The following is a 12,842-nucleotide window of genomic DNA, read 5'->3' as shown; positions in this document are numbered from 1 at the left end:
CGGCAAGAACCGCGCGCGCACACACACACACACGCACAGAGTGGATCTCTAACTTCAAATAACATTGATCATGCTTTGGGCACCTCCTATGCAGCTGTATCCTTGTATGACTCACTCTGTCTAAACACCGTATGATCTGTATGTCCGCGTTTGCTGTGATCTGCCTGTACTGCTCACGAAACAAGAGCTTTTCAATAGTCTGTACAAGTGACTGCAATAAAATCAAATCAAAGATGACTGCACCATCTGCAAATACAGCTCCGAAACCAAATGTGTTAGAAACCAAGTGTAATGTTAAAAGATTCACAAATAACGCCATTAAAAAGTTTTACTGCTGAAGCAGAAAGCAGCTGCACATCAAACCTAAAGTACTTTATTAGTAACCCCATACAATAGTTGATATATAAAAATCAGAATTTATGCAATTGGCCCAAGTTCAAAGACATTATAGGGTGAAAGGAAGACAAAAATAAGTGCGGCCAAGCAACAGATCATTGCTAGATAGCCTATGAATAGCGCAAAATGAGATCAGCAACAAACTGTTCCTTCTCACATAAAAAAACTCAATCTAAACAAAACTGCATAATAGAAACTGTTGCCCAAACCTCACCCCTGCCATACAGGAAGAGATGTCCATGGACCGCAACACAAAATAAAGGGGTGACAATGGTTCAGAGGTTGAGATGCACACCAAATCAGTAAATAACACCATTCATCCCCAATTCTTGGTATTGCAAATGTCATGTTAATTCAATGATTAGTCCAATTTCCACAGAGATTGTTTTGAATTAATTGTAGTATGGTTGCAATCACAGACTTGAGTACAAGACAAAACAGCCTGTAACGTTTCACAAAATGGAGAAGCAGAAGAACATTTAATGGAATTAATCTGGAGAACAGCTCATTTTTTGTTTTAAAAACTACTTTCCTGTACTGTAATTTGTCTGAAGTGCAATGGTTAACATGGGACAAGATTCACCTTAAACAAAAACACGCATTTCTGGCTCCCATTTAAACTTTACTCTAAGCTGCTCCCATTCTTTTAAGGTAAGTTGTCAAATTTTGGACATCCAGTAAATACGTGGGTTGGCAGCCAAAGTGAACAAAACTCAAACTTCTCAATCCATGCCTTTCATAGTACATGATTCAGTTGTATACATCAGGAAACCAAAAAGTGTTATTTTGTAAAAGGCACAGATGGAGTAGCTATAAAATTATAATAGATCAAATTAAATAATTTTAAAATAAACCAACTTAGGAAGTTAAAGTGAACAAACATACCATCACACATGGAGTCAGTCCAAATCTTTTCCAGATAGTTATTCATGTTCAAGACTAGTTGCAAACGGTCTGATCGCAAAAGTTGTTTTGAACAGCTGACATTCCCTGAATTTTTCTATATAAAAAAAACATGAAGAAGATTGGAAAGTTAACAAAAATAGCTACAGCAATAAAACAGACACAACATGCACGAGTTTAATACAAGGGAATGGCCAATACTGGTTACTAAACCCAAGCAAAGATCATTTCTTTCTGTACTCTTAGCAGACAGGAATATCAAACAGAACTCAAATCTGATTGTGTAGAAATGCAAATGGCAATGTCCAACCCAAAGCTCCAAAAGCACCAGTAGACAAGGAGGCTTGCCTATAAAGAAAGCACTGCAAACATACATGTGTAATTCTAGATAACTAACTCCATACAGCCACAAAATAGTTATTGCAACATGTATATCATAAGATACATAACCGATTTCACAGTACTGTGCAAGCCCTCAAACTTTACTTCCTGCCCTTGTAAAATGGGACATTTGCGTTCTAGAATTGTCCAAATTGTCTCGGCAAAAGCAAAATAATGCAGATGTTTGAGGTGATCAGCAAGTCAGTCAACATCAGTGGAGATGAACAAAGTTAACATTTCAGTTCAACAACATTTTGCTAAAACTACCCAAGCATTCGTAAAATTCATCCTAAGTAACAGACAGCTTGACAGAACCAAAAAGTTGCATTTGCACCATTTAGAAAGTGATCTGCAGCCAGCAAAGATGAGAGCCACTTACCACTTTTGTTTTTACAAAGGTGACATTTTAAACCTCAGCAGTATTGTCATGCATTTCCAAAAGTACCTCTAATATAGTGAATTTGTTCCAAGGCAATGCCAAAATCAGGACAGATGTTGGTACCAGCTTTATAGAGAAAAGCAGAATGACACCAAAAATGAAAATTTAAACCACAGGGATTTTAAGTGACCAAAAACAAAAAAAAAAAAGACACTATATCCTGTGATAATGGGAGCTGCAGATACTGGAGAATCCAAGATAATGAAATGTGAGGCTGGATGAACACAGCAGGCCCAGCAGCATCTCAGATTTCATTATCTTACACTATATCCTGCCCTTGATTGAATGCTTCTTTCATATCAAATACACCAAGAAACTCAAAAGCCATGCAAATTGGAATCGGGCAAGAAACAAAGTCAGTAAATGGCAGAGGAAGATCTTTGGATTTAATCAACGGCAACAATCCAATGTTCCAGAAGAATGAATGAGCCCCTCCTAAACAGCTTTCTCCATCTAAAGTTCTTCGCTGCTTCATCAATAACCATCCTTTCAACATAAGAGATTGGGAGTGGGTTCAGCAATTCCAACGTACTGTTATATTATTAACCTCATCTAAACCACCGCAAATTATTGTGAACATTTTTTTTAAATCATAGGTTGTTCCAAAGACTTCAAGTCTCAAAAACAACAAATAAAATCAGGACTGAAATTAGTGTTAATTATAGCTCAGTGGCAGCATACTCACTTCTGACTCAGGTTTCTGAGATTTAGTGCTACTCCAGGAAATTGGCCACTGTTACATAGTTGTATAGAGTGTGTGGGGTTCCTTTAAGAGACAAGTGCTTTTCTAACTTTACAGATTTATACAGAAAAAAGTGACTGAATGTAGCTGAAGATGTACAGCCAGTACTAAAATGGAAACATGTAGAAATTGGTTGTGAGCTTGAAAACCTCAGGCTTGTTTTGAGTTTTGGCAACTGGTTGGAATCTGCCAATTAATTTAAACCAGACATTCAGTGACTGAAAGCCAAATGAATTCAAATCTGATAGTTTTGACATCCTCAGGCCAGTGTTATTATAAGAAAATTGGTATGTCATTCAAGGTATAAGGATAGAGTTCTTGGGGAAAAAAAGCACAAACCACCATCTGAGAAATGAGCACCTAGTTCTCCCAAGAAATTGCTAAGCTCACTCAGAAAGCACCATCTTATCCATAAAAAGGTACCACAGCACTTCTAACTAAGAGTCTTCATAAAGAAAACATCCCTGACAACAAGATCAGCAGAAGAAAGGCATTTAACACATCAGAGACAGGAGAGAAGCCAGAGCATTCCAGCAGGCACATTTTGCATAAATTTTAGAGAGACCAAGTTTTAATTTTTTTTCTTGCTACTTGGGCAGCAAGTGAGACTTGTGTTTATTGGGATAGCATACCAGTAGAATTTTGTTCAATTAGGGAATAGTTGAGTTGGGGCAGGCGGGGAGTGGGTGCAACAGGGAAATTGTTCAGTTTGTCAGTAGCTGTTAATTTGTTCACAGTTAAGGTTAATTAAATAGTTATTTGTTACTTATAATGGTGAATATCAGGGATTTTCTTTTCATTTAACCGCTCCTTGTCAATGACAAGCACATCAGCACTGCAAGGTGCCAGTTTAAGGAATGCAGCATTGTTCGACGCTCTATAACATGAATTAAGACAAAGCAAGCAAAGAAACAGGAGAACTCACAGGTGGCAGCATCCTTTTAAGCATGGGGTATATCCTGAATTGTATCACCATTCTTTCACTGTTACATGGTCTTGGAACTCTACACCTAACAGCAATGTGGGTGTAGTAACCCCATGGATTGCAGAAGTTCAAGAGGACTGCACTACACAGCCTTCCAGAAGAATTAGGAACAAACAATAAATGCTGACCTAGCCAGAGATGCCAATATCCTCTGAATAAATATTTAAAAAGGGTAAAATAAAATAGACCCATTTCAGATGAGCTGGCATTTAAGGACGATGGAATTCTAGAGACTAGATGACAATATTGAAAGTCAAATTCAAAAGGGACGAAGGCAAGGGCAAGAGTTTCAAAAGCAGCTAGGTCTAGGTTTCAGGGTTGAATTGGTGAGAATATTTTAAAACAAATCTGATTCAATAAGAGAGGATGGGAATTAACAGGAAAAGTACAAAGTTACTGTCAGAGATTAGGGATTCAGTTATCCCAATAAGTCAATTGGAGAAAAGTGAAATACTCTGAAATTAGCAGTTGGCCAAACTGCATGACAATGAAGAAGTAATAAGGTGGTTAGATTAGAAGTACAGAGGTAGAGTTTGGCAGTGTGAGAAAGCTGGTCCCATGTTTTCTGATGATGTTACCAAGGGTCTGCACATAAATGAAGACAAGATAGACCATTAACGAACTGACAGTAATGAGGCAGGTGCAGCTAAACAATGATCTGTTGGAGGTGTGTAGTTACAAGTGGAACAAGGCAGGGCATTTTAATTGGACAGGAAAATGGGGGTATGGCAGTGGAGTAGGACAAATTTTAAGAGGTCAGTGCTGATTAGACTCTGCTAGACCAACTGTATCAAGTTTACAACAGCTGGGCAGGGTGCTAAGTGTTCTTAAGCAAAAAGGCTCAGCTCCCAACCCAACAGAAATCATTTGGTAATCATACTACTCTTATGAATGAAGTTGCAGCATTCAAGAAGCTCAACACCTGTCAAGATTGGGTACTTTGCTCAACGAGTGTCCAGTCTGTGAACTCAGTATCCACCTCTCCCGACAATCCAGGCACACCGGAGTTACAAAGCCCACCAGTGACAGGAGTGCGAGTTGCTCATAACATTATTTGACAGTCTTGCTAAATTACAACTCAACGTGTATTTTTAATTAACCTTGGTAAACAACTAAAAAAGTGTGCTAAAAACAGTGACATCTTTCAACATAAATTCTCCAATGGCAAAAAAAGCAAAGCAAAATAGAAATGTTCACGAACAGACGTAGCATAGAAATGAAGCAAGGAAAGCAGGGAGGTGGAGAAAGGATACAAGAAGGGAAAGAAGACCTTGCATTTATATCATTTTTACAAATACCAAAAATCTGAGTCATTTTAGAGCCTATTCATATTTTTGAAATGCAGTCATTTTTGCAATGTGGAAAACCAAAGTTAACATGAACAAATACGACCATCAGTAATGTGACAGTGACCAGTTATGGTTACTGTGAAGGTACCAAGAAAAACAAAACTTTCCAACTTTTGAAATTACCCCTTGGTTCTTTACATACACATTACACGGCAGATGGTACCCTAGTTATACATCTTATCCAAAAGACAGCACCCATAACAATGCAGTGCTCCCACAGTACTCAACTGAAGCTTTATTGTTGATTTTTGTGCTCAAGCCCTGGAGTGGGGGTCAAACCTAGGACACTGACTCAAAGGCATGTGAGTGATCAGTGGACACTACCGTCAATTTCTAGCAAAAAACTGACTTTAAACTAATTTAAGGAATTACAGCAACTAAATCAGCAGCAGATATTGATCTTTAAATAATAAATGTTAAGCACTATAGCTAACAGTGAAGCAAAAAAATTAAAGTGAAACTGATTTAATAGAACCTCAGAACAACTCAAAGCCCACAGATTCTTCACAAGACAAATCACTAAATTTAGATCAGAGAATTCTGAAGGTGTGGAAAGAGGCCTTTTGGCCCAACAAGTCTGCACTGACTCTCAAAGCATCCCACCCAGACCCATCCCCCCATAAACCATCTATTCTACACATTCTTGAACACTATGGACAATTTAGGACGGCCAATCCATCTAGCCTGCACATCTTTGGACCGTGGGAGGAAACTGGGGCATCTGGAGGACGCAGACACTGGGGGAACGTGCAAACTCCAGACAGTCACCCAAGGGTGGAATCAAACCCAGGTCATTGGCACAGTGAGACAGCAGTGCTAACCACTATGACACACAATAAGTGAGTAGTTGCTGCACCAAAAATCATTAGTTTTTCAATACAAAATGTATTTGTAATCATACATTGTAAGGTTTAGTACAACTGGAGGGGTGCATAGATAATAAAAAGACCAGATTTCAGAACAAGACACCATGTTGATAGGTTGCATGAGTCTGCTCTGCTCTTCTCTTACTACCACAAAAAACAACTAAACTCTCACAAGAAAATATTGAGAACTTTGGAGAAATACAGCTCATCCTAGAAATATACAACATGCGTTTATCAACATAGTCTAAACATCACAGCAATAATTATAGAAGTTCCTTTCCAGAGTACAAAACCAGCTTACGTGGAGAGAAAAATGTTTAAAAACATGAAACATATACACTAAATTAAATTATCTTAAATAACAGCTCAGTGTCAGATCCAAGTTGTTGGAAAATACACACCATTTTGAATTTCTATCAAGTATTTTAATTCATTACTGAAACGCAATTATGCAGTGGCTTTCTCAAAATTTTTAATCTATTCTTCCTACACCTGAAATTAATTGTTCTTTTGTAATTAAAAAGCAAAACAAAAATTAAAGTTAGTATTCCATGCAGTCAAGTTCCATTGAGCTGTAGTACTAACTTACATTTTAAATCTAATTTAAAACCATATTCCAAATTAACCTATTTTATAGTATTTATGTACTTCTATAAAATCACCTCATCAGGTCTTTTTCTCAACAATAATTATTGGAACTCATGTACAGAATGGCTATCACATTTGCTTGTAACGACTCATGATTAACTGACTATTACATTGAGAGAATGGGTTTTGTTTCTGTTGAATATTACTTGTTATTTCCTTCCTGCAAGCAGTACTTTTCTTTCCTACTTCTCTTTTCTCCTTTAAGATACCCCTTAAAAGCTCCCTCTGACGAAGCTTCTGGTCACCTAACATTTAAAATAATATATTGCACCAAATCAAGAGATTATGCTTCTTTACCTTTACAGTATGCTGACACTGCTACAAAATGCAAGATTTTGTCATGCCTACACTAGCTCACAAATTTTATCACCAAATCAGCTCCACATTGTGTAATTTGGAGACTTCCTACTTCAATCCTTCCTAACTTTGTGTCAAGTGAAAATGATGCAACAATCCCAAAACAAGCTTTGGAACACTCAGATAATGGGAACTGCAGATGCTGGAGAATCCAAGATAACAAAGTGTGAAGCTGGATGAACACAGCAGGCCAAGCAGCTTCTCAGGAGCACAAAAGCTGACGTTTCGGGCCTGGACCCTCTCTGATGAAGGGTCGAATGTGTTGAATACCTTTAGATGTTTTATTCAGTTAAAACAGCTGTCTAAATGCATAGTTATTGAAGTGACATCAAATTAACTGCTTAAAAATATATTGAGTTCTCAGACTTCCATAAAACATAAAGCTACACATGAAAACGTACAAACTAATCTCAAAAGTTGTGGGGATTCAGGACCCAATGTGGCTATTAGCTTTTGTGCTCCTGAGATGCTGCTTGGCCTGCTGTGTTCACCAGCTTCACACTTTATCTTTAGGACACTCAACTTGGTACTCTTCCCACACTTTACTAGAGTCGTTTAACTACAATCATACCAAGTTGTTTTGTAATTGTTTATTAATAGCCACATTGGGTCCTGAATCACCACAACTTTTGAGATTAGTTTGTACGTTTTCATGTGTAGCTTTATGTTTTATGGAAGTCTGAGAACTCAATATATTTTTAAGCAGTTAATTTGATGTCACTTCAATAACTATGCATTTAGACAGCTGTTTTAACTGAATAAAACATCTAAAGGTATTCAACACATTACCACAGAAATTTTAATGCTGAGCCCACAAGGGGAAATTAGCATAAGTGACAAAAGATTTGGTGGAAGTGGTGGGTTTTAAATAGTATCTTAATGCAGAGGTGAAGCAACTTGGGGAGAGAACCAAGTTGAAGAGTTGAAGCTATGTTGGGATAATTAAAATCAGGTGATGCACTAGACCCCAGTTCTAAAAGGGCACATATATCTGATAGTTATCAGGCTGGAGTATGTTAGAAACGGTTTAAAAGGCAACAGATGTGACTCTTTACAGTTAGGGAATTACCAAACCAGTAGCTACTGAGCATAAGGATGAAGAGGATTGTGTATTGATGAAGTTACACTGGCTGCAGAGGTCTGGTGGATACAACTATTGAGATGGGAAACAAAAGCTGACTAGAATAGGAAATCAAATTTAAAGGAAACTTATGGAATAGGTAAAGCTTTCAGCAGTCAATTCGATCAACACAGTTGGTCAATAGAAACCGAAAGAACATTGGACGTTGTAGATGAGACAAAACCAGAAATTGCGGGGAAAAACTCCGCAGGCCTGGCAGCATATGTGAAGATAATCAGAGATAAAGTTTTGAATCGAGCAAACCTTGCTCAGAACACAGCTCTGAAGACAGTCGGGATTGTTTCCAGAGCCGTTCAAACATTGTCTAATGGTTTGCTGCTACACATACAGCCTTCCTATTTAAATTCCTTCATAATTCGCAATACTATCGTGTTCAGTGGCAGATGATACGTGCATCGTGGGAGAAGAAAAGGCTCCACGTCAGAACTCGGGAAGGTGGGAGCAGCGGAGAGCAAATTCGGGGCTACACACTTCTTTCTCTTAAGGAACTGAACGCGCAGCAACGGTGAATATGGTGCACTAGGGTCAGGAAGAAAAACAGCGATGGGACGTGTAAGTTTGAGGCGATGAGACACTCGCTTCGCCGGAACGTACTGAAATGTTGGCGAATGCCTCCCACAAGATGTGAAACTGCGAGGTGCATTCTTCGCAAACCCGCACCGGCCGAGCATTCTTCACCACGCAGCTGACCAGGGACGCGCTGCTCTGGGCGAAATCCCACAGCAACTGCCGACAGCTTTCGCCCACCGCCGGCGAAATCATCCACCAGGTGGCGGCGCTGTCCCAGTCCGGCTGCAGCGGCAGTTCACCGGCTTCCCGCACCCAGCGGGGCATAGGCCTACCCTCACGAGGCACGTCCCACCCGAACGGGGGACCCGGGCTTTCCAGAGATAGATCGTCGCCCCTGCGAAAACCCGCGCCTACCGGCGTAAAAGCGGTGGTTATGCCGAATGCTCCGTCGCTAATAAAAACCAATAAAAAAACACACAGGAGCCCGCTACCCGTCATCACCAACCATCACAGTGTAAGCACCCGGCGTATTACACTGCCGACGGTTTGTTTGTGGGGAGCGAGAGGAGCACATGACGGTGACGTCAGAACCTTGCGGTTCCCGGAATGTCACGTGGGTAGACTGCGCAAGGTTTGATACATTGGGTAATGCAGATTCCCAGCAAGGGAAAGTGGCCCTTCTTTCCGCCTGGGAACCCTGCAGCCATATGGTATCAATGTGGACTTCACCAGTTTCAAAATCTCCCCTTCCCCCACTGCATCCCCAAACCAGCCCAGTTCATCCCCTCCCCCCACTGCACCACACAACCAGCCCAGCTCTTCCCCCCCACCCACTGCATCCCAAAACCAGTCCAACCTGTCTCTGCCTCCCTAACCGGTTCTTCCTCTCACCCATCCCTTCCTCCCACCCCAAGCCGCACCCCCAGCTACCTACTAACCTCATCCCACCTCCTTGACCTGTCCGTCTTCCCTGGACTGACCTATCCCCTCCCTACCTCCCCACCTACACCCTCTCCACCTATCTTCTTTACTCTCCATCTTCGGTCCGCCTCCCCCTCTCTCCCTATTTATTCCAGTTCCCTCCCCCCATCCCCCTCTCTGATGAAGGGTCTAGGCCCGAAACGTCAGCTTTTGTGCTCCTGAGATGCTGCTTGGCCTGCTGTGTTCATCCAGCCTCACATTTTATTATCTTGGAATCTCCAGCATCTGCAGTTCCCATTATCTCTGGCCCTTCAGCCCGTTGGGTGAACTCCTATTCTCCACGATCTATCTACTCTAGACCGAGTTTGCAAAAGTTGGCTGTTAGCCTCTTACTTTCAAACTGCTCGTATATGTCATGTGACAATTATCTGGGGCAGGTGAGAATTCAAACAGAGCCACTGCTCCACAGGGGCTCTAAAGAAGGTACCCGACCCGAAAAGTCAGCTTTGCTGCTCCTCTGAGGCTGTCTAGCCTGCTGTGTTCTTCCAGCTCCACTTGTGTTATCTCTGACTCCAGCACTGAACTCGTATGATCTCTAGCCTTCTGTGATGTTTCAGTGCTCATATAAATAAATATTGGGGAGGCCTAGTGGTATTATTGCTAGACTATTAATCAGATACCCAGGTTTTCTGAAAAAGGGTCCCAACTCAGAACATCAACTTTCCTGCACCTCTGATGCTGCCCAGCCTGCTGTGTTCCTCCAGCTCCACACAGTGTTATCTGGAATATTCTGGGGACCTGGGTTCAAATCCTGCCATGGCAGATGGTGGGATTTGATATCAATAAATATCTGGAATTAAGAGTTTAACAGTGACTGTGATTGGTTGCCGATTGTCAGGAAAAACCTATCTAGTTCACGAATGTCCTTGAGGGAAGGAAACTGCCATCCTTACTCAGTCTGGCGTACATGTGAGTCCAAACCCATAGCAATATGGTTGACTCTTAACTGCCCTCTGAGCAGCTAGGGTTGGGCAATAAATGCTGGCACAGCAGCGTTATACTCATTCCATGAATGAAGAAAAAAGAAGGAATAATGAAAAAATAACTTCTTAAACATTTTGAGGATTCCTGCCTCTACCATCTGTCCATCACCTTCCAGGTAAGTAAAATTCTTCCTTAATTCCACTCTAAACATCCTGCCCTTTACCATAAATGTGTGTTTCTGAGTTTTAAAAGGAAATGTTTACTGAAAGAAAATGTTTCTTTTTAAATGTCCTATCCACTCCTCTCATAATTTTGTACAACTTAGTTAGGTGTGCCAACCCCCAATCTTCTCTGCTCTAAGCAAAACAACTACAGCTCTCTAAATCGTTGAAAAGCTCCAGTCCAGCCAACCTCCTGGTGAATCACTTCTGCACCCTGTCTGGTGCAATCACATCCTTCCTATCATGTGCCGACCAGAACTGCAGACAGTACTGCAGCTGTGGCCTAATTAGTGGTATACATATACCGTCCTCAAGATGGTGAAGAGTAAGCTTCCCGAACCAGGGCTCATCTACTGCGACTCCTTGTCTTTTCCTTTTTCTCTTTTCTTACCTCTTATCCTGAGCTTGGTTGGCATTGGTGGTGGTAATGAATCACAGTGCAGATCTCATGGTGGCAATGACTGGGCCCAGCTCAGACCTCATTGTGAGTAGGCCGCTACTTATTTTAGGTGGGTGAGCACAGGACCTAGCATGAGAATCCGCTGTTGCCACAACGGTGGAGGTGAAATTGGTGAGGTAAGCCCAGTGATGAAAGATGGTGCCTGAAGACGTGAGATATTAAACTGATCTACTGCAGTTGGGTCATAAGATTTCATTTACTACTACCAGTTTTGACAGTTCTTACACATTCATTCATGCAGTTTCACGGAAGCGTGGTTTTGATAGTAAGTTTCTTAAAGGGGGTAGCAGCCCTATTTAATATGTTTCTAAAAAGTACATACTAGAGGAACTGTTTGATGTCTGCAACCTATTTGGATCCTGAGGTGGTTGCTAAGGGCTAATTAATATTATAATCTTTCCATAGTTACGAGTAGGTTTCGGAGACACAATGGCAGGGTTGGCATTGTTCTGAGTAGGCTACGATATTAACATTTACTCCAGAGTAGCCTTTGATGTGGAAACAGGTATAAACACTGCTTGCAGCTTGGACCGAGAAGAATTGGAAGGTTTTTAGATCTATGTAGATCTGCATCTGGATAAAATTGTCCCATAAAGCAGACAAGGCATGGGCTAACAAGAGGCAGATCATGTTTAACTAATTCAGTGGAGTTCTTTGAGGACATTACAAGCATGATGGACAGTGGTGAACCAGTGAATGTGGTGTGTCTGGATTTCCAGAAGGCATTCAACAAGTGCCATACTAAAGGATGCTTCATAAAATAAAGGTGCATGGCATCATGGGTAATGTATTATTATGGTTAGAAGATCGGCTAACTAACAGAAAGCAAAGAGTGGGGGGGAGGGGGGGGAATGGGTGTTTTTCTGGTTGTTAATCAGTGGCCAGTGGTGTAACTCGGGGATCAGCATTGGGACTGCAATTGTTTAACATTTGTATACATGATTTGGAATTGAGGACCAAGTGTAGCGTGTCAAAGTTCGCAGATGACACTAAGGTGAGCAGTCGAGCAAAGTGTACAGAGGTCACAAACTGCAAGGGATATGGATATGTTAAGTGAGTGAGCAAGGGTCTGGTAGATAAAATGCAAAATTGGTAAATGTGAGGTCATTAATTTTGGTAAGACTAACAGCAAACTGGACTATTATTTAAATGGTGAAAAACTGCAGCATGCTGCTGTGCAGAGGGATCTGGGTGTCCTTGCGCATGAATCAAAAAAAATGTTGGTTTACAGGTGCCTTGGGTAATTAAGAAGGCAAATGGAATACTGTCCATCATTGCTAGAGGGATGGACTGTAAAACCCAGGGAGGTCATGCTGCAGCTGTAGAGAGTGTTGATGAGGCCATCTGGAGTACTGTGTACAATCTGGTCTCCGTACCTGAGAAAGGATGTACTGGCACTGGAGAAGTTGCAGAGGAGGCTCAGTAGATTGATTCCAAATTTGAGAGCGTTGACTTATGAGGATAACTTGAGTAGACTGCAACTATACTCAATGGAATTTAGAAGAATGAGGGGGGATCTTATAGAAACATATCTATTCC

General features: G+C 41.0%; 1 protein-coding gene across 1 annotated transcript in view; it reads right to left on the bottom strand.

The window, feature by feature from the left end:
* ostm1 (osteoclastogenesis associated transmembrane protein 1) overlaps positions 1 to 9,318 on the bottom strand; it is a 28,208-nt gene extending 18,890 nt beyond the window's left edge. The window contains exons 1-2 of the mRNA XM_048531289.2: positions 8,802 to 9,318; positions 1,282 to 1,396 (exon numbers count right to left, since the gene is read on the bottom strand). Of these exons, the coding sequence (XP_048387246.1) occupies positions 1,282 to 1,396; positions 8,802 to 9,215 (529 nt within the window). The 5' untranslated portion in view covers positions 9,216 to 9,318. The remainder of the gene's footprint in view (positions 1 to 1,281; positions 1,397 to 8,801) is intronic.
* Positions 9,319 to 12,842: the final 3,524 nt, after the last annotated feature.

This window comes from Stegostoma tigrinum, chromosome 4 (genome assembly GCF_030684315.1).
Source record: "Stegostoma tigrinum isolate sSteTig4 chromosome 4, sSteTig4.hap1, whole genome shotgun sequence".
In the NCBI taxonomy this organism is placed as follows: domain Eukaryota; kingdom Metazoa; phylum Chordata; class Chondrichthyes; order Orectolobiformes; family Stegostomatidae; genus Stegostoma; species Stegostoma tigrinum.
Note: the sequence above shows the minus strand (reverse complement) of the source record. Positions and strands in the feature narration are given on the sequence as shown.